The 21,371-nt window shown below is 37.2% G+C and overlaps 1 protein-coding gene across 5 annotated transcripts in view; it reads left to right on the top strand.

Moving 5' to 3' along the window:
• RASGRF2 (Ras protein specific guanine nucleotide releasing factor 2) overlaps positions 1-20,705 on the top strand; it is a 127,177-nt gene extending 106,472 nt beyond the window's left edge. For 4 of the 5 annotated variants that reach the window (XM_003643077.6, XM_004949460.5, XM_015280710.4 and 1 more), the window contains 9 exons: positions 1,153-1,265; positions 8,865-8,925; positions 9,573-9,676; positions 10,320-10,404; positions 11,345-11,542; positions 12,786-12,865; positions 14,434-14,551; positions 15,285-15,353; positions 16,031-20,705. In XM_003643077.6, coding sequence (XP_003643125.1) covers positions 1,153-1,265; positions 8,865-8,925; positions 9,573-9,676; positions 10,320-10,404; positions 11,345-11,542; positions 12,786-12,865; positions 14,434-14,551; positions 15,285-15,353; positions 16,031-16,123 — 921 coding nt within the window. In that variant the 3' untranslated portion in view covers positions 16,124-20,705. Of the gene's footprint in view, positions 1-1,152; positions 1,266-8,864; positions 8,926-9,572; positions 9,704-10,319; positions 10,405-11,344; positions 11,543-12,785; positions 12,866-14,433; positions 14,552-15,284; positions 15,354-16,030 lie in introns of those variants that run through there. The other variant, XR_005843209.2, reaches the window with a different exon arrangement.
• The last annotated feature ends 666 nt before the right edge of the window (positions 20,706-21,371 follow it).

Below are 21,371 nucleotides of genomic sequence, written 5' to 3'. Positions count from 1 at the left end.
TGTGAGGGTGGTGAGGCACTGGAACAGGTTGTATTGAGAGGCTGTGGATGCCCCTTCCCTGGAAGCATTCAAGGCCAGGCTGGAGGAGCTCTGAGCAACCTGGTCTTGTGGGAGTTGTCCCTGCCTATAGCTGAGGGTTGGAACTGGGTGATCTTAAAGGTCCCTTCCAACCCAAACCATTCTATGATTCTATGATTCTAACACTAATATTAATTATACTGACTAATTAAGCCTGTGCAGATTCTTTTTTTGAAGGTTCCTCTTTTAGCTGAATTTTGATAACTTCATATTTCAAACGGTTTTCTTTTAAAAGTCACTGGAGCAAACACTACTCTCTTGTAGTACAGCGCAGTAACCAGAACTACTGGTACTTATTTTGCGATATTTGTCCAGCCTTCAGTTTTCTTATCCAAATGCTAGCTTTGAGCTTAATACAAGTATTTTTCAAGTACTCCATGACCTACCTGTCCCTTCCTACCTTAAGATGTGCACACTGTTCTACTCTTTGACTTTCTCCTATATGAGGTGTCAACAGAAATTGGAGTTGTGTGTTTCTGTTCTTCAGTTGTGGTCCTGTGTAAGATATCAGTCTGCCTTAAAAATAATAACAATGATATTAAATTAAATGTAGTGCCAGACAACTGTTCTGATTTATCAAGACTACATTGATTGAATACTTCACTGTGTCAAACAAAAAGCAGATCATTCCTAAGAGAAGAGTATGGAAGAAGAAATAGCAGAGTTTGAGAAAGTTAAATAGAGAAACTCAATAACTATGGGGAAAAAACAGTGTTCACCCTTGCTAGATGGTAGTCTCAGTGTTGGAACTAAATTGTTTTCCCACTTTTTTAGTCGCTGTAGGTCAAGAGACGATAAGGCATAATCCGTAACAGAACGATTAAGTCACTTGTCCAGTTCGACAATAGATCAGCGGTCAGAAGAGTAGATAAATAATAGTCTTTCAGATTCCCACTTTTGCAGCCTGTTCTTTTCCACAGCTGTCAAAGTTTACTTAGAAGTTCATAGCTAATAGCACACAAAAAGAAATGGGAAAAACTCACAAAACTGTGTCCTTTCAGGTATTTGGTTAAAATAGTTAACTGAAAAAAAAAAAAAAAAAAAGAAAGAAAATAAAATTATTTTCCTTTGTAGGATTTTGAACTAAACAATGAGCTGAAAATGAATGTGTTAAATTTGCTGGAAGAAGTTTTGAGAGACCCTGACCTTCTACCACAAGAAAGGAAAGCTACTGCAAATATACTAAGGTAAATACATTTCTATAAAGTTTGTCTATCTGTAGCATGTGGAATAGACATGAGAACATGTATTACAGAATTCACATGATCTGTTTTTCTCCAGAGTATTTCATTTTGGAATATTAGTAAGTGTTTTATTTGCTGTAAGACAGAAAAAATTTGAAGCACATCATCCAGCGGAAAACAGAGCATACTTTCAGGTTGCTCTGTAGTGATTGTGTCTAAGTATACACACATTGCACATATTGTACGATAGGATCCAGTGAACAGTTAACCAAAGAATAATTTGGATATCTTCAAAATGGACTAGGGAAAACTTAACCATGTCTACTATGAGGAATGTTTTAAACTTCCTTTGTAACTTCATGAGTCTACATCAGATCATTCCAAGTTTTATTCAGAAAATTGTCTCTTAAAAATCTGGCAGCCACTGGTTCAATCTTTATGTGGTTGGGGAAAGTGCTGTCTAGTAAAGCAGGAAGACCATTCACTATAAAACCTTGAAGAACTCTTATCTCACTAATGAGCAATCAGTGCTGCTAAGCTCTTGGGAGGCTGTTGATAGTCTAATGTGTTGTGACACAGTCACTAGACCACGCTTGCACTTTCCTTTGTGTTGACAGTTGTGTCTTTACTACTTTGAGTAGCTTAGGGAGAGAAATTCTTGTTAAATTAGTGCCACAGAATAAAAGATCCTTAAACTCCTGCATAACCAGAATTATTTAAGTTGGGTTTCAAACACCTTATTTTGAAATTTAGGGTTGTTGTTAGAGAAATGAGTGTCTAGTCATGATAGAGAAAGCCTTGCATGCATTTTTCGTTGAAAACAATTCATTATAGTAAGTGTGAATGTTTTATAGTAATGTTTTTTAATGTAAATTATTCCACATTACCAAGAATCGGTAAAGATTTAAAGACCAAATAATTATTAAAATAAGACAATGAAAAAACACAGATAAACCTATGATACGCCTAGTATTTTTGTAAATATTCAGCTGGAAAGCTAACGAAGATGCAATCAATTCTGTGTGTCTGAATTTTCTAAGAACATTTGACAGTTTACCCCATCAGATATTTAAGTGAAAAAGAATATCCGAAGAATAATGCTAAGTTGTTCATCTGGTGGAAAGAAAATCAAATCAAAGAAATAAAGTTCTTAGTATAAGCACTGTGTGTTAATAGGACCCTACTTCATTTTTATGTAAATAGAAGTAGATCTTTTTGTTAATTATACTGTGTGTGCTGTTATTCAAAGTAAAAAAGGAAGTTAATTTCGTGTATTTCCTTGGAAGAAACTACACAAGCACAAAGGGATTAATTTCTTATACTGTAGCAGGATTTAATAATGCATCTGATGGTAAAAAGGTTCTGTCAAATTGCTCATAGTGGAGAAAGTTGCCTTAAGATCTTTAGCTTCTTGAGAAAATGTGAGCGCTCCTAACAAAAGAGCCTGCAAGTATACAAGATTGTTATCAATTTCCTGTATCCAGTTTCAAATAAAAATATACTGCCTCAGTGACTTAAACTGAGGAAAATAAAATCTGAAGTTCTTGGGCTCTCTCTTCATCCACATAGGAGGCAGCTATTTGCCAGACATGTCTAATTTGGCAACGGTCAGCTGTTTAGGATAAATTAATTTTGCAGGAATGAGAACTGCTTTGTGACCTTGTGAGAAAGACTGTGTTGGAGCAATTCTGATTTTGGATGAAAATCATTCAGTACTCAGATGTGTCATATATCTCATTCTTTCACTAAGAGAAGGAACTCTGATTCTCAAATCACCTCGGGAAAATGGGTTGTATGCTAATTAGGAGCAGTTTCTCTGCTTTTGAAAAGCACTATAGTTACTATCAAAGATATGTGCTCAACTAGTTTATATGGTTAACTGAGAAGAGGAAATTGTAGGACTTCAGAAGTAATCTGCAATTCAGTTGAGTTTTTTTGTGTGTAACTGTACATCTGTGGTAATGACAGAAGGTTGCACATTCCTTTACTTTTCCACAAGTCTTCATTTTTATTGCATGTTATTAAAAAAATGGGTGCTTATAAGCATTAAAAAAATAGTAAAATTGCTAGTTCTATTCAGTTGGTCTGTTGTCCCATGGAGACTGTGAACATAGGCTTCTGGCTGCCTCTGGAAGCATAGCCTCAAGAACAGTAACCAGCTAGATAGGTCCCCCTCTGATTCACCAGTTTCTCAGCTTGTTAGTGGATTCACAGGTCAAGCCAACCCCAGACTGTTCTTTAAAATCTTAACTTTTAATAATCCAAAATATAAAACTGAGTAATGGATTCAGTCAGGGATTTGGCTTTTCTGGCCAGTTGAAAAGGTCTTTGCTTGATTTTGGAACTGATTTCATGAAGAATAATAAACCAACAGAAACAGAAGAGACATTATCTACATGTCTGCATCCTATCTGATAACATAATTACATGAACCAAGTACATATCAAGGCTTTCTACTGCTAGACAAACAAAGAAAACTTTCTGTGTTTGCACTAGGCTCAAAGATATAAACACTAAAAACAGACACAGCTGGTGCAAAAAATAGATGCGGTAACACAGAGGTGGTTCTTTCCCCTGTCATTATTGTCCTATGCCTTTTGTAGTGCTATGTGTGCTTATGGAACTAGATCAAGGGAAATGTTTAACTGGGAGAGTTTTCTGTATTCATTGTCTCTGAAAATTTCTGTTTCTCGTTGTAGAAACAACTAAGACTGCGTTAGTCTTAAAAACTGCCAAGTTTTAGTCAAACACTCCTGTACTACACCAAGATGTTGCAAAGAGGTAGTGCATTCAGCACCAATATATCTCTCATCATTGTGACTTTTATCTGCATAAGATTACAGATTTTCTATCATATGCCAGCATGGCAGATTAGAGACAAGGTTCTGAACGCTAAGAGACCTGTAATGGAAGAAAGGTTGTTTCGTGAGTTTCTTTAAGTGCCTGTAGGTTATAGTGACAAGATGAGAGGAAAAAGTGCTATGGTAAGGCTCACTTTTATCTGAAGAACCTAGCTGTGAAACGAGCTGTAGACAACTGGTGAAACACCCCTTCCAGTGTAGTTCACTGTCTGTCAAGTAAGAAAGAGATTCTGTCTTCAAGTAAGAAAGACCATTCTGTCTGACTTTTCCTCTGGAGATCGTAAGACACCTTCCTCTCTTTGACAATTACAGAATATAGGCACTGGCTTAAGGAGGATATGTACTCCACCATAGAGGTTTGAAAGACAGGCATCCAGAGTCTATCTTGCTGTAGAAACTTGAAGAGATGTTCCAAGGTATTGTGCTCCTCTTGAGCTCAAGTACCCTTGTTTTGGACAGATTCTGCTCAGTCCATCACCATCACATAATGCTCCATGGAAAGCTGTTACTTGTTTGGTTTTCTTCGAGGTGGAGGGCTCCCAGCTGATATTACTTAAGGTTTCTATAAATTACCCACCTAGAAGAGTTTTTACTGTTACTACATATCAGTTTGGAGACCTTCGACAGCATATCTTATATGCGAAAGCACAGATTCATGAGAAGGTTTTGATGAAACTTTCATTCAGAAGCCTTTCCTTGGCCAGGATGAAAACAGCAAGTAGGGGTGAGCCAGTTCACATACCCTCCATGAAGATAATAAGTCATCCAGTTGTTATGTGGATTTCATAAAATAGATTTTCTAGTTATTCTGAAGAGGTGCTTACTGCCTGCTTTTAGATCTAAAAGACCTAGACATATCAAAGTGCGTGTGTCAGAATTCTTCACTTTCATTCCACCTCTCCACTGTAGCTATTGGTTTCCCTTTTCATAGTTTAGTCTCAATTCAGAAAAGCAACAAAATTCAGAGTGAGGAAAAGCATTTCTTATTGTAAATATATTGTTCAAACACTTCAAGAGTCTGCATATGAGATTATGCTTGGGCTATCTCTTTGAAGGAGCCAGAATGTCTGAAAGCAGAGTGCTTTGAGACTTTGTCAGCCGTGAAGCATGCAGAGCAACTAACTCTTTTAGACCACATCATTTTCAGGAGCGTACGCTATGTAATTTTTCTCCTACAACAGACTGAACTGAGAGCATAGATGAGTATAACTGGCAGTTCTGGGCACTACACTAATTCATGCTACTGACATCAGGCAAACAGGTTTGCATACATAACAGAATGAAATTCTTTGGCCGTTTCTGTTATTGTTTATGATTCCCCCATAGTTTAATCATTTTTTGAAAGACTTTTAGAGTCTGCACGTGAGTGTATGCCATGGGCCATCTCCTTGAAGGATAGTGGATAGAAATGTCTTGTTTTAGAAACAGATGCAGCCTGTGAGTTTACATGTGTATATGCATGAATATATTTCTTGGAAAATCAGTTCCTTTTAATCATTTTTGTTAGCAGATACCAGAGGAGGAGGTAAGAATGGTTTGCATTCCTTAAACGTTGTTTAAGGCTCTAGGAAAGATACAGCATGGAAACTGAATGGCAAGGAAAGTGTTTATGAAAAATACTGTACTGGTTCATGCCTTCTTCATTCATCAGAGAGAACAGGTGGTATTTCTTTTGCAAAGGGAAACTTAGTGAATGGACTGGCAGGGTTTCTCTGTGGAATAAAAGAGCTTCTTTTTATTCAGGATTAATTTAGAAAGCTAGGCAAACATAATGAAGTATGGTCTGCTTGAGATTTAACCAGCCTTTTTTAGTAACCCCTGAAATCTAGATGGCATTTCAGTGGCAATGAACCAGGAAGGTGTAAACTACTGCAGCAAATAACTTGGTTGGTGAATAGTCATATGTGTGGAAAAAGAGGTTCAAGAAACACTTTCTACTTCATATTCCTCAGTATGAATGTAAATGGAATCCAGGAATATGTGAAAGTCAAAATTTGATCTGTGACCAATATTCTACTCTGTATGATCTCACCAGACAATGCATTTGACTGCAACTTACTGCAGCTTTTAAAATATTTTTAAAAATATTATTTGTACAGTAATAAAAATAAAAGACAGGTATTTTGTAACAAATTTTAGAGTTCTATGTTGAAAATTATTTGGGCTGGTCAAGCATGAAGAGTAGTTTAAATGACAGAATTTTAATCCTAGCTACTGAGTGTAGGAATTAAAAAGTTATTTCCTACGTATTTACTGTCTTCATTTATAAGAATTTTACTTTATTCCTGTATAAGAATAATCAGAGAGTTGTCACTCCATTCGGTCCTGCTGAGAGAGAGATTGTTTAATAGTCATGCAAAATGTTTCCGGAGCTTTGCTTTCTTTTGTATCTATTTTCACGTGATCCTGAGGTGCTTACCTGATTTCCAGGAGGTATTTAATGGCAACTGCCCAAGCAGAACTGAGAAGCTCAGCATGTGCTCCTAGACCTCTGTTGAAATTAATTGTCCCAAGGCCAGCAACATTGCAGACTGAAATGGAAGCTGCTACTGTTGTTATTAAGAAGTAATTTTATGCAGTCTAGAGAGAGGTGATGTCCTCTGAATATTTAAATATAGAACATTTATGGATAAAAGAGATTTTTTCATGAACCATCTCTGTAGAGCAAGGAATTAAAAATCTATATAAATACTATGCATGTCATAAAAGAAATATGAGAAAGTAAAGAAGGGGAAAAGTTAAGTATTTTGAGCCTTTTGAGAATTTCATGTCTCTGAATTTCTATTAAGCAAATAAAATCTTTTCTGTATCAATGGTAAGAATTCCAACCTATATAAAGTTAAATATCAGGAACTCAGATTATGAGTTTACAAGATTACTGAGAATATGTGGGACAGGAGAGCAAGTGTTGTGTTTTCTTTTAATGCTAGGGATACGCGTACTTTTGCTGCATGATGTGCAGTAGCTTTCTAGAGGCAGTCAGCCATGAGATGCGACACAAAACAAGCTGCTGAGGAAACTCAGATTGCCAGTCTATTTACAGTTAGTGAGGCTGCAAAGATCTGTTTTGTGGAGAAACTTTGTGTTTTCCTGAAGAAGTCGGCATTCAGGACTCTACATGGCTTGCCCATTAGACATAAACATTTCCAACTGTTATGAAGAAATGAGAGTTTTCTCTGGATTTGATAAGCTGAAATGAAGGCAAGGAGAATTCATAGGTTCTTTTTCTGTATATCTCTACTAACCTAGTCCTCCAGTTTGGCAAACCAAAAGGAAACAGCAGCAACTCACAGCAGAAGAACCTGGTGTACTAAGCATTGATGCTTCCTCCCCACCCACGCAGTACAAATTCCATATTTTACACTCACTGATTAAGACTCTAGGCAATATAATCCTTTTCTTTCAATTCTTTTCCCAATGGCATATAGAAAGCTTCTCTCTACAGAGTGCAGAAAGAGGAACTATGAGGAAATGTCTTCTCCAGTTGGTCTGTTCCATGGAACAATCAGTGAAACTGGATCTTCTTTGAAAACGGTTATCTAAACTTTCCCTGAAAATTCAATTGATAAATATTCTATGACTTCTGCAGAAAGCTTGTTGCAGAGATTTCCAGCTGCAAGTGAAAATTTGAATGTAATTTTTTTGCCCTGTCACTGTTGTTTTCATAGCCAATCTTTTACACACTAGCATATTTTTATTTCTCTCTAAACATTCTTTCCTGTATTATATAAATCCAGCGTGTTCAAGGTTTGTTTGAGTCTATGCTTCCCAAATGCTTTATCAGACTTTTTGATTTGGACCCATACCATGTTGTATTTGTCCTGCTGTAATGTCCAGGACTGGTCGTAGTACTCCAGCTGAAATTTAAGCAATACCAATAGAGTAGAATTACACATTACCTGTGCTTTATATACAGTAATCTTGCAAGTTGAGATGTTACCTGCCTTTCTGGAAAGAATATTACATTGTGAAATGAAATCCCTGAAATCTTTCAAACAGGATCCTCCCAAGATTGACGACTCATTAAGTTCAGCACTGAGACTGATTGTTTGCAGGCTAAATAGCATACATAAAAGGAGGAGATAAGATCTTAGAATGATTTACTAAGTTAATACTTTAAAGAGGATGGGCTTACGTAAATACTTGTTTCTTCCGCTGGGTTCATTTTTGGCCCATTATTCTGAAATAACATTACAGGATAATAATCAGAGGTTCTACAGGAAAACTGAAAACACGGTTTAACACTTCTGTTACTGAAAGCACAGCGTGCACATGGTACAAGTAAAATCTGCTGTTTGTTGTCTGTTTTTATGCTCAGAGTTCTGAGGGTAGATCAGTGAAGAGGATCATCTGTTGCCAATAAACAACACTTCCCAGTGAATCACTCTTTCATGCATTGTACTGTCTTTTCTTCTTCCCACATGTTGATTACTCAAACATTTCTCCAAAATATCACTAAGTATGCCATTTGAAAATCAGAGAAAAGGCTTGAGATGCAGTTCCTCTGGCATTTCTGGCAATAACTGGCATTTTACCTAACATAATGCTCATATGTGATTTTATACACTATATTGAAATCGGAAAACTAGTTTTTAGTCCAATATTATTATTATTTTCAATTTGCATCTTCAATTGCAATCTAAGAATTTATATTAGGTGACCATGCTTGCCTATCTCAGAAGATTTCTCTTAACCATAGGTAATTTTCTTCATGTATGATGTTTGCTGCTTAATTTTTTAGGGCACTTTCTCAGGACGATCAAGATGATACCCATTTAAAAATAGAGGATATCATTCAGATGGTAAGTTCATCTCAAAATGTAAATATGCCTATACAGGTATAGCATATATAAGTCACTAAATTGTATCACTTCTTCACCTTTGCAACTCAGGACAGACGTACTATTCTTTTATACCATGGATGTACATTTCAATTTAGAGAGAGAACTTGGTGCTCATAACAAAGATGGTTAGGTTAGAACTTAATGATTTGGTGTTAATGATGTGATGAAAAACAAAACGAAAAAAAGTGAAAGATGAATGTATTTGAAGTGATAAATATCTACCATCTCAGCAGCTATCAGAACCTTAGTTGTCTTTCACTGATGAGAACTGTCCTCCAAACTTTACAGTCATCATCATCTCCTAAGTGTTAATGCAACTAAGTGTGTGAACAATGAATGGTTCCATGGAAAGTGGCACAGAATTCATAGACTCTAGTTAACCTACATACATACTCATACCTAAGTATGTGCCTGTTTTCATGTGGGTTTCCAGCCTGATGTCTAACCTCACATTGTAAACAATTTTTATTAATTCTTATTTATCTGTCTCAAGTAAGTTAATTACAATTCTATATTGAAAATGCATATGAAGATTTTAATGCACTGTGCTCTGAAGTACTCTTTGATACAAGGGGGATCCTTTCATTTTTTTCTTGTTTTTGCAGTCAGAATGTCCAAAACCGGAGTGCTTTGAGACTTTGTCTGCCATGGAGCTTGCAGAGCAAATAACTCTTTTAGACCACATAGTTTTCAGAAGCATACCCTATGAGTAAGTGTTCTCCTACAACTGACTGAAGTGAGTGCATGGATGAGTTATTAACTGATTCTGGGCACTACAGTAATTCATGGTACTGACATCCTGGCAAAGAGATTTGCATATATAGCAGAATGAAATCTTTTGTTTCTGTTTCTGTTTCTGTTTCTGTTTCTGTTTCTGTCACTGCTTATGATTCCCCTGTAGTTTGATCTTTTTTTGAAAGACTGAGTTTTTCCAGTCTGTGGCTATGAAAAAATCTGTGATGTAAGGTTTTGGGCTAGTGAAAGGTGAGTATGATGTGGAAGTGCTCAGTCTCTGGGGAGGGAGTGTCAAATAAATATCCCTCATACAGCAATTTACAATTCATGTAGTCATATAAACTGATAAGACGAATTTTAGGTGGGGTCATAATGCTGAAAACATATATGAGAAAACTGGAAGATGGCATTAAAACCAGCATAAATCTTTATAATACCTTTATTTGTTAGCAATAATAATGTAATAATGAAGTGTTGGAATTATTGTACAGCTTTGCAGTTATCTTCTAAAAATATGAGGTACATTTGAAATACATTCAGGCCACAGTTACAGACAAAGACTCTGTAATGTGTTTATTAATTAAATTGTTGTTTTTGTTTTTTCTCTCATTATCTAGAGAGTTTCTTGGGCAGGGCTGGATGAAACTGGATAAAAATGAGAGAACACCCTATATTATGAAAACTAGTCAACATTTTAATGATGTAAGTACTTAGAAAAATGGATTGCCTTCTAGGAACTCTTTTGACACTGCCTGTGACCTCTGGAACAAAAATACTATTTTTACAACGTTTTATAATTTCATATCTAGCAGTGACTGAATGCTATAGTCTTTTTCTGATTAACTTTTAAAATCAATGCATACAACTATTCTCCTTTTAATTAACTGCTTCTCAGCATTTCAGTAACTATTCAATAGACTAAAACATTTTAAACTACCCTAAACTGTCTTATCACTTACAGAATAATTTTTTTCACAGTGAAAACCTAAAACCAATTCTATTTAATGAATGCCCTTTGAATCTCCATCTATTTGTTCTTTACCATCTTCTGTGATTTTTCCTGAAAGACATTCCAATCAGTGTTACTGCTGTTGGCTTGAAGATAGACCACATTGCATTTCTCACCCTTCTTTCATATGCTCATTCACATCCACTGTCCTACAACAGTGTTCTCAATATGCTTTTTCTGATTTTATTAAGAACTGTAATTTCGGTTGTGCATCAGTTGTATTTTCTACCTTATTTGTTAAATAATTGTTTCTGTAGTGATTATATTTAGATGTCCTCTTTGTTTGGTCAGATGAGTGAAGCATCTGAGGTATGGACTCAGATGTGAACGATCCAAATCTTTTATTGCAGGTTCTAACACCCGTTATGCACAAGTTTTCTCTTTCAACTTTCCCACCTGCGTTTGCATGCCAACAAAACATTCCACAAATACTCCATAACCATGCATGCAGGTGCTCATCCAGTCAGAGTCATGAGCCACGTGCTCTTCCTCTAGTCAGGGTCGTTATCACACAGCTTACTTGACTTTGTTTTTCCCTTCTGGAGGTGCCCTTGGTTCTCAGCGTTGTTTTCTCATGCCATTTATCTTGCTTCGCAGCTTCTGCTCTAAATAGTCTTTCTTGTATTCCTACAGATGAGTAACCTTGTTGCCTCCCAAATAATGAATTATGCTGATGTCAGCTCCCGGGCTAACTCAATTGAAAAGTGGGTAGCAGTAGCTGATATTTGTCGATGTATGCACAATTACAATGGTGTGTTAGAAATCACGTCAGCCTTGAACAGAAGTGCAATCTACAGACTGAAGAAAACTTGGGCTAAGGTATCCAAACAGGTAAGAAATATGTTATTACACTTACAATTTCTATATTTCTCTCTCAGTATCTTGTTCAGAGAACAATGTGTTGTAGGATTCCTCTGATAAATATTTCTACTTTGACTGTACTCATGACTTTTTTGCTTGAAGCATGAAGTTGTGCTGGTATGTCATGTCAAGGTGTTTTGTATTTAGTGTATCCTCTTTTTGGTGTCATTAACTAAGTATCTGTGAGAACAAACTGATTTCAGTGGAATTAGCACATCTGCTTTAAATGGTTGGAAGAAACTTAATGAGCAATGTAAATCCAATCTTTCTGCTATTAAAAAAAACTATTATGGTGCTGTAACAGAGTGTCGAGGTCAGTGGGACAGAACCAATCACTTTTAAGTTTGGCAGTATTTGGATAAAGAGTTATTTCCAACCAATTGAAATATCTCTCTAATTGACATGCAAGAAGTTGGGCTTTTATCAGTACATTTCCTCCTCAGTATGTTCCTGCAGCTATTGCAGAGCAGACAAGAAGCCCAAATAACAAAATCCATTTTCTGACTGTGCTATATTCTCCAGTGAGCTTATTCTCAGATGCATTTTATCTGTGGCTGCTTTCTTTTGGTTAAAAATATGATAAAAATCCTTCAATATAAACTCTTGGGTAAGAGTTTACCTAAAAAAAAAAAAAAAGTATGTCTGGGTTTGTAGATGTGTAAATTTTTTGTATTTGTCATTATTGTTATTTTTTTCATTGTATTTACAATTTCATTTTACAAATGAACAAACATAAAGCCCAACAAATTAGTGTTATTACACTGTTCTCCAGTGCTTATTAGAAACGTTATCAGAGTGTTTCATCAGCCTAAAGAAGAAGGTGACTGTTTCTGCCTACAGCTTCCTATTAACTGGAATTTCCACTTCAAATGTGACAAATTCCTCAGGATTCTCTGTTTTCTTATCTGTAGCACAAATAAATAATGAAAACAAGATAGATTTAATTTAATGAACATGGGTTTTTTTCTGAATTTGCTGGTTAAAAGTATCATAGATACCTATTCTGTGTATCACTCAAAAGGAAATCTTTAAGGATGCCTAACCTCTTTTTGCAGAAAAGCATTAGGACTACAGTGAAGCTAGATTTGTAGGATCTGTATTCTTACTATTGAAAATGTGGTGAAGATTAAATAAAAAATAAATTAAATAAAAAATCTGATTCCAGTCTTCTACATGCAATGGCAATGATGTTTATAATGTGTTCTCCTTCCAGGCAAAAGCACTCATGGACAAGCTTCAGAAGACTGTGTCATCTGAAGGAAGATTTAAAAATCTTAGAGAAACACTCAAAAAGTATGCTGACCTACACAACACAATTATGTCTTATTACAAACAGTGGATGGTGTATGTTATAGATGAAGTGGCTTTGATTAAGTTTTAAAATTAGTCTAATGCCGGATAACACTTCTACCTAAAAACCTTTTAAATTCTTACTTTTTTCAATTTGGATTTTTTCTTTTTGCTCAATATCCTACAGTCTAGCACTCTGATGGGTAAATATGACGTCTGCAGAGAATTACTGAAACAAATTTAACTGTTATTCTGTGCAGAGCTTTACGTACAAACTTTGTCAGTAAGCGTAAAACCAGGCTTATAAAGAAAGATTCTTATTCAGAAATGAGATTGAAAATTTTCTTGCTCCAGATAGTTTATGGCTGATCAATAAGTTTTAGTCAGATCAAAGACCCTTTGCCCCTTTACCTTATCACTGACAGTGACCTGTAGCTGATGCTCAGGGGAACACAGTGCACAGAACAGTAGTATTTCCTCTCCTATACCCTTCCAGCCCTTGTAGTCTGCTGCTCTGGAAAATAGCCTGTATATTTGTACAGTAGTCCCTGAATTTATAAAACCTATATTTTTATAAGTTCTGTATTTAAAAGTAGGCTTTCCAGAATGCAGTATTAGAACTACTTTAAATGGTCTTGAGACAAGCAAAGAATTGAGCTATTAGAATAATTACAAATGTTAAAAATATATACATAAGTATAGCTCCCGTAAAGCTATACACCTTTCAGTCAATGTAATGCTTGCCTGTGCACAACAGTCATCCTTATAATATTAAAAAATACTCATAATTAAGTGCTTAGGTAAGCAAAGACAGCAGTTTGCCTTTAACAGTACAGCCACGGCCCTTTTTTCTCATGTCAGAGCTTTGGAAAACCAGGTTTGCTGCTATTTCTCCTGAGATAAGAATCAGCAAGTGCGGAGTAGTGGTTATTGCAGTAGGGAAGCAGTGATCACTATCCCATTCTTCTGCCACCACTGAGAAAAGCTACTCCCGATTTTCTAGAGCTGCTATTCCTAGTTTTCCAGGTCCTCCTTCCTATCTCTTTGTCTTTTGCTTTCCTGTATTCACTGTTGACCAGGCTTAAAAAAACTGAAAAAAATGCTATGTATTTACACATACACGTATGTTTATGTATGTCTCCACACATGCACATGTATCTTTGGTGGCCCTAGAAAGCTTAACACTGATGCATAAGAACACCAGCCACTCAGAAGCACATCTGTGTGCACTTCAAGCTAGTTTGTACAATCTGTTTCTGGTATCTCCTGTCAGGTGGGTCTGAAACACGCTTGAAGGTGTTTTTTTGACTCCAGAGTACACCAGCCCTTCCTCTTGCTCCATCATACGTTAGCTAAAGGCTAACTGGCTTTAATTTAAATTAGATCTTTGATACAGTCCATTCAGTTTTTCACATATGGAGTGAGAATAACTCAAATGAAGTCACTTTAACAGACAAATGTGATCCACTGTGTAAAAGTTCTTCAAGTAATAAAGAGTTTGCATGAGTTATAAAAGTAGTAGTTTATAAACTTATTTATATGCAAATGTACTGTTTTGTTTTTTTTTACAGTTGTAACCCACCTGCTGTTCCATACCTTGGAATGTATTTGACAGATCTAGCATTTATTGAAGAAGGAACACCAAACTTCACTGAGGAAGGCCTTGTTAATTTTTCCAAGATGAGAATGGTAATTTTCATTTCTTTACATGCTTTCCCAACAGATGTTTAATTATGAGCTAATTATTGATTTAATTACATCTGCTTTGAATGTAACTGCTAAGACTTACAAGTGTATTTGCAAGGTGCATGATGGATAGCTATTTGAAAGCAATTGTCCCAGTCTTCTATCACCACCTTCTGGTAAACTGAGGATTTGTATGGTGTGAATTTGTCTCCGGTTTGTTCACTGAAAAGTCACTGACAGAAAAAGCAGCTGCCTTAAGCCTGTGAAGGAGCAACATAATTAAATGAGAAGATCAAAGTGATTCATTAGAAAATAGCGCTCACAACCTTTTTTCCAAGTTTGCTAGGATCTGTTTAAAAAAGCGTTACGAAGTTGATTCTCTCCAACTGTTGTTTTATAAAACCCCTTGGAGAGAAGCATGGAAACTTCTCTGTTAATCTCAACGTTCATGTAATGACTACACTCTACAGCAGTAACTAGAGGCAAAGATAAACGAGGTTATCAGTATACAGAGAGGGGAGAGAAGGTGGATCACTTGAGGCTGACTTTACAATAAATGGTTAACTTAAGGAAGCGAAATCCTTGGAAACCATTAGGAGATGATCTGTGCACTTCTTTTCCTGATCCCCAGGTAGTTCACAAATTTGGCAAAAAAAAAAAAAAAAAAAGTACATTATGTGCCTAACTGAAGTCAAAATGAAGTTGTACTCACTAGATCTATGTATTCTTTTGAAAGATCTCACACATTATCAGGGAAATACGCCAATTCCAGCAGACCTCCTACCGCATAGAACATCAGCAGAAGGTAAGGCACTGTTACGTACCAATGAAACTAAAGCAGTGGTAGCGGTTGGCTGTAAGACACTGCTGTTGTTGAACGCCAAAATGAATATTTTTCTGCTGCCACAAACAAGAGAGGACAGAGAAATATGGACAGATACTGCAGGTTTGTGATATCTTGTTTCCTTAGCAGTGCTTGCAGAGGCAAGTTTTTCACCATCCTCTGAACTCTCTTGGGATTTCAACCAACATAGTTTTGGAGTGAGTAGAGGGGAATGGGTTCAAAGAGAAATGTGATCTTACTGCCCAGTTAGACCCTAATTCCCCACAGAATCCCTGAATACTGGGATTAGAGGGTAAGAGATGGCACAAGCATCCACTGATGCTATGTCCATCCTGAAGTTCTTTTCCTCTTGTCATTTATGGGACCTATGGAAAGTTGTCCAAAGTCAGCCTGTGTCTCCAAGGAAAAGACTCCAGAAAATCCACATCAGCCTTGATAACCTGGCTAAGGATTTAGTCCTGAGACACTGGACTTGATTCATAGAGCACTGGTGGTACAGCTATATACCATTACTATGAGGTGTTGTGTTTCTCTGAGAAAATGTCAGAGGAACTCAGGCTCTGAAATGGATTGAAGAGAAAAATGAGGGGGGGGAAAGCAGAGAAATGGTCTGTTCAGCTGTGTTTTCTGCATTTCAGGTCACTCACTACTTACTCGACAAGGCACTCATCATAGATGAAGATACTTTGTATGAGCTTTCCCTGAAGCTTGAACCCAGACTCCCCGCCTGAAGATCCAGCTTTGTCTCAGAGTCTACAGAAAGCTTTAATATAATGAACAAAATTATGCATGCCCAGTCCTAAAGACAGCAAGGGAAATATTGAGAAGAATGCAAGCTCTCTTTTCCAGTAAGAGATACTGAACCTCACAGCATTTCCCTCTCAGGCAACAAAAATTTGCTGTTGGACATGGAAAACAAAGATGCTTTCATCTCTGCATTAAGTGATTGCTATTTTGCAAAGATAATGTTTTGCAGTAAGATGTGTGATTTTAATGTAAAATAAGAGGCTTTCCTGTGAAAGATAACTCATTCTAGCCATCTTAATGCTGGCAAATTTAAATGGTGGTAATATACCCACTTATGTGAAGGTAAATGAGCAAATGAAATGGCTCTGATGTGGTCTGTGTTGACGGCTGTGTTGATGCAGTCACTGAGGAAGTAATGGTACTGGTGTCCTCCTCTGACTTTAAATTAATTGAAAATAACAGGATCTTAACAGTCATCTCCTAGCCTGGAGTGACTCTAAAGTAGCATCTAGTATCTCTTTCCACGTCTGCAGTTGTTCTAAATGTTTGTTTAATGATATCCTTTATAGAATGTTACCTTCTTTAAATGTCTTATCAGCCTTTTCTAAGGTGACTGATTTTACATATAAATAAATTGTAAATATTTTTTCATTAATATTCTATGAGAGTATTTTCAGCACAGAAAGTAAATAAACTAGCTGAATAGTTGTACACAGTTGCCAGCCTTGCAGGCTTCATCTGGGAAGTACAAGGTTAGGATCTATACCTGACACTTGAGAGATCTGGACATGCAGTGAACAGGATGGTTAGTCGTGTCGCAATGCAGTCCTGAAAAGGCACTTTATTTTTTCTGCACCTTCTGCAGCTTCTGTGGCAAGTCAGGCAACAGAACACTTTCTGGACACTTTGTGGAGAGAAGTATATACATGGTCTGGCAATGGGAAGTGATCAGCAGTGACCATTAGAAGTTGGAATGACTGTTTTGCTTGAAAATGTCTGGTTTTTGTTCAGTTATTCAGTGCTGACTCAGCTCTAAAATAATTCATATCAGTGGCAAACTTGGAATGGAGCAAACACATGCTATACATTTCTATTTGAAGTAGTAATTGTCATTTTGTAGGGGCACATGTTTCAAGGAGATGTAACTAATGGTAACTGTATTTAAAGCCTGTGCTTTTGTGATATGTACCAGGTAGACAGATTTCATTTCTACAGCTAGTTGGTACTTCGTAAAATTTACTGATCATAAGTGGCCTGTTTTAGCTGCATGGCAAGTGAGCTCAAATGCATGCTGTAAAGTACATCAAAATACAGAGCGCTGGTATTAGCACTGTTGAATAACTTGGCTGGAAAAGTGTCCTTACTTTTCCAATGATATTCAGCCACTTGAAGAAATAGGGCTATATCACTGTATACCTCCCTTAAGTCCTCTCAGGGAGATAAATGTTTAAAATGGATTGTGACCTAGGCCTATTTGATCTGACAGCTCTCACTACAGTCATGATGCTTCTGAATGCTTGCAGTGAAAAATGGATCTGCCTGGCTTGTGTGCTTTGTCTTTATTTGCACTTTAATTATATTGTTAGTCCAGCCAAGAACTACACAGCAAATTCATTCATTCTACCCGAGTGTAAATGCAAGCATTTATAAATGTACCTTAGCAACTGTAAATTTAGTAAAGGTTCTTCATCACAAGGACGATCTCTTTGTAAATAACTGCATGAGTAAACACCACAAACACTGGGAACTTCCTTAAGTAGAAAAGCAGAAAGCAACAAAAAAGGAAATTCCAGAAACATCTGAAGTATTTCTAATGATTGCTGTAGAAATGGACATGCAAGATATTACTTACAGAAGCTTTTAATTATCAAAACTGTGCTTGTTCTTTTAATTAATGGCTGACAAAAAAGCTGGTTGCATCCCAGTGCATGGTAGAATGAAAAGCATGGTTTGTTTGGACCACAAAACCAGCTTCCTGTGTATTTTCTGTACAAAAACAGATACTATCTGTTATTTTTGTTAAAGACTTCAAGGTCAAAAAGAAATGGGGGGAAAGTGGTCCAAAATAAGATATCTTAATTTGGTTTTGTTGTTTCTCTGTTAACACAGAAAATATGTAACAACTGTCAGTGTGACTTGGTATCTCTGCTGTGTGCTATGAACTGCTGCTTTATCTTCCTGTATCCCTCTATACCAAATTTCCTTGATGTTTTTAGGGTTACAGGGTGTATTTCTTTGTCTTATTTTGTTCAGTTTGTTGTTTTGTACTTTTGGTACATAGATTGGTTCTTCGGAGTTTAAGAACACTGAATACATTTTAATGCTTGCTATACACAGGGGTGGTACTGTGCTAGTGCTCCAGTATTACACATGTACATAGGCTAGGAAGATGAAAGATTAAAGATGTTTATTTTGAAGGTGCTAAGCATCTGTATCTTTAAGTCAAGTCAACCACAGCGTGGTTGTTCAGCCCCTCTGGAAAGGCATGTACGACTTACATGCCAAAATTTAGCTCTTGGGTCAGTGGCAGGATTTAGATTAGCATCATTGGAGTGACTTGATAGATATTATGGTCAGAGCAGTGTTTGATTCAATGATAAACAATAATGGTTTTGGATGTGGATTCAACATGTTCATTAAAATAGAGGAGGTGGCTGCTCAAAGAACTAAGCGTGTATTTTGACATCCATAATCCTAGCCAGTGTTTGCAATCCTAAATCTGAGCTGGAAAAAGCTGTTGTGAAGAAGTCCTATGCAGTAAGTGCAGAGTGATGTGTTTTGCCACGCACTCAGGTTGTGTATGTATTTCAAGTGTAAGCAGCCTGAGTGCCTCTGCTACAGTACTGCTGCAGCGCTTGAGCTATGGCTGTAGTTAGTAGGCGGTGCCAACCTGCTTTATGTGAGGCTTTGCCCAGTGCACCTATGTAACCAGCTAGTGCAGTGATCTGTCTCCCTGTACTGCACAGGGGTTGCGCTACCAGTTTCTCTCTGCCACTCCACCGCAGCCCTATATTTAGTGTATTGAGATGCAAATCCCATTCTTCAGACATCCCCCTGTTTGCCACTGCTGTTTCAGGGAGGATGTTTCCAAGTGAGGACTTTGGCATTCTGACCTTGCTGTCTTTTAGGATCTTGTCCATTGTAGCTTTCATGCCATGGAAGCAGTGTGGACTTACTCATTTGGAACTGGAGCTGAAAAAGCCCATATGATTTAGGATTTGTGAGAAAGAGAAGGGCTGAAGCACCTCTCTACTTGCCTTTCTTAGCTCCTCAGCACTGCTGCACCAGTGAGATGCAGCAGCAGTTCTTGCATTGCAGGGGGGTTGCTCTTTTCAGTGCTCTCTGGATGAAAATGCCTCAGGGTGTATGGGCTGGCTAGATGCAAAGGGGATAGGCATATTTCTCCCACTGGTTTCTCAGTGGGCACATCTGCCAGCAAAGTCCAGGAGAGTTCTGCAGTATTTTTACTGCACAAGTAGCATCCCAGAGTCAGCCTGCAGTCAACTGGGAACCTGGGCAGCAGCACGGGCACTGCCCCTGTACGTGACTCCAGACACACGTCTCACACTGGTACGGGGTTAGAGATGCCTTCACCCCAGCCTTCTCTCCCTCCTCGCTCTCTCCCCTTCCCTTCTCAGCTCTCCAGTGTTGTTCATGGCCCTCCACACCAGCCAGTGGGTGGAGGCCGTGATCAGTCTTCGTGTGGAAGCAAAGTGAATCTGTTGAATTTACAGCTGCAGTGAGTGTGTTCTGTCCCTTTCTTTCTGCTAGTCCTGTAACATGCAAACGTGCCGCTTAGGAGCAAGAGATTCAGCCAGGACTGCTAACTGTCTAAAAGCAAGAAAGAAATCTCTGTCCTCTTTCTGCTTTCCTAGTTCTTGCTGCTGATTGTTGTTCTGTAGGGTAAAAAGACACTTTTTATTTAAAAGTATTTATTAAATTTAGTCATGTTTGATTTTGATTTCGGGACATGTTCATTATCCCAAATTTTCCTTAATTACCATTATTTATTTTAAGGGATTTTTAAAACATTGTTTTATTTATATGCAGATTCAGTCTGTCTTCCTTTCACTCTTAGCAACAACATTAAATTTAGATATATAATTTAAAATTCTCACTGATAGAGATATTTTTACCCAGTCATAATTGCTTTTCATTAAGGGCAAAATCCTTCAGACCTCATTCTGACAATACGTTAGGCTTCACTGAGAGCTTTTCATAAGTAAGTTTTTGGGGATCTGGCTCTCAGCTATTTGCCTGTTAACAGTTTTTGCCTCCAAAGGTCAAATGTGTCTGTGTAGTGTGCTTTATGTCCAATAAGCTGCTCACCTATGGTGGTTTTGTTGTACCTTTACTTTTGCAGTTGTCTCTGAATTTCTGTTCTTAGGTGAATAGATGTATGTTTATTTGACAGATGTACCTATATCTAACTGCTTGGTGCACATCCAAATGTTTTTGCATGTATTGTAACTTATCTTTTACCGGAGGTTATTGCTTTGTATTGTTAGTAAGGCATATCAGGCAGGGTGTTGTGCCTGTGTGCTGATTAAACTTTTCTTTTCCTGAGTTTGAAGAGTTCTTACTGGTTTCTGTTTGTTTTTAACCCCTGGCGGTGAAAAAGTGGGATCTTAAACACACCACGTCTGAATTCTGGGTCTTTCAGACAAGCACAACATGGAAAGGGAAAAGCCATTAATACGGAGAAAGTCAGAGAAAAATCTGGGTGTTTGACTTTGAATTTGACTTTCTCTATTTTATTCTTTGCTTGTTTATGCTGCATTGCAACTGCTGTGGGCATAATGGGGATGAAAGCTGATTTTTAACTTGGAGCAAAGAATGAAACCAATTTCATGCAGACCAAGACACGCTGATCCATTGTGATGTGTAATGGCAAAGTAACTAAATTAGACATGGAGCAGATTAAACAGGACCAGCTGCACAACTCATTCTCCTTCAGCTGAGGAAAACCTCTGTACTTCTCCACATCTATTCTCTTTGTACTCCTGTAGATAATTGGAAGGAACTGAAGTTTAAATAGCATTTCAGAAGGTGTTTAATGACTTCCTAGTTCAATAGAATGTTTTTTGAAACAAGAAGCAATTAGTTATTTAAATAGAAAATAGCATTGTCCCTAACATCTTTCTCTTGTTGCTGTGTTGTTGACCTTTTGACTAAACATCCCAAACCTTTTCTTGGCTCCTGTACTGCTCTGGACTTAAAGGTCATATAGCC

This window comes from Gallus gallus, chromosome Z (genome assembly GCF_016699485.2).
Source record: "Gallus gallus isolate bGalGal1 chromosome Z, bGalGal1.mat.broiler.GRCg7b, whole genome shotgun sequence".
In the NCBI taxonomy this organism is placed as follows: Eukaryota; Metazoa; Chordata; class Aves; order Galliformes; family Phasianidae; genus Gallus; species Gallus gallus.
Note: the sequence above shows the minus strand (reverse complement) of the source record. Positions and strands in the feature narration are given on the sequence as shown.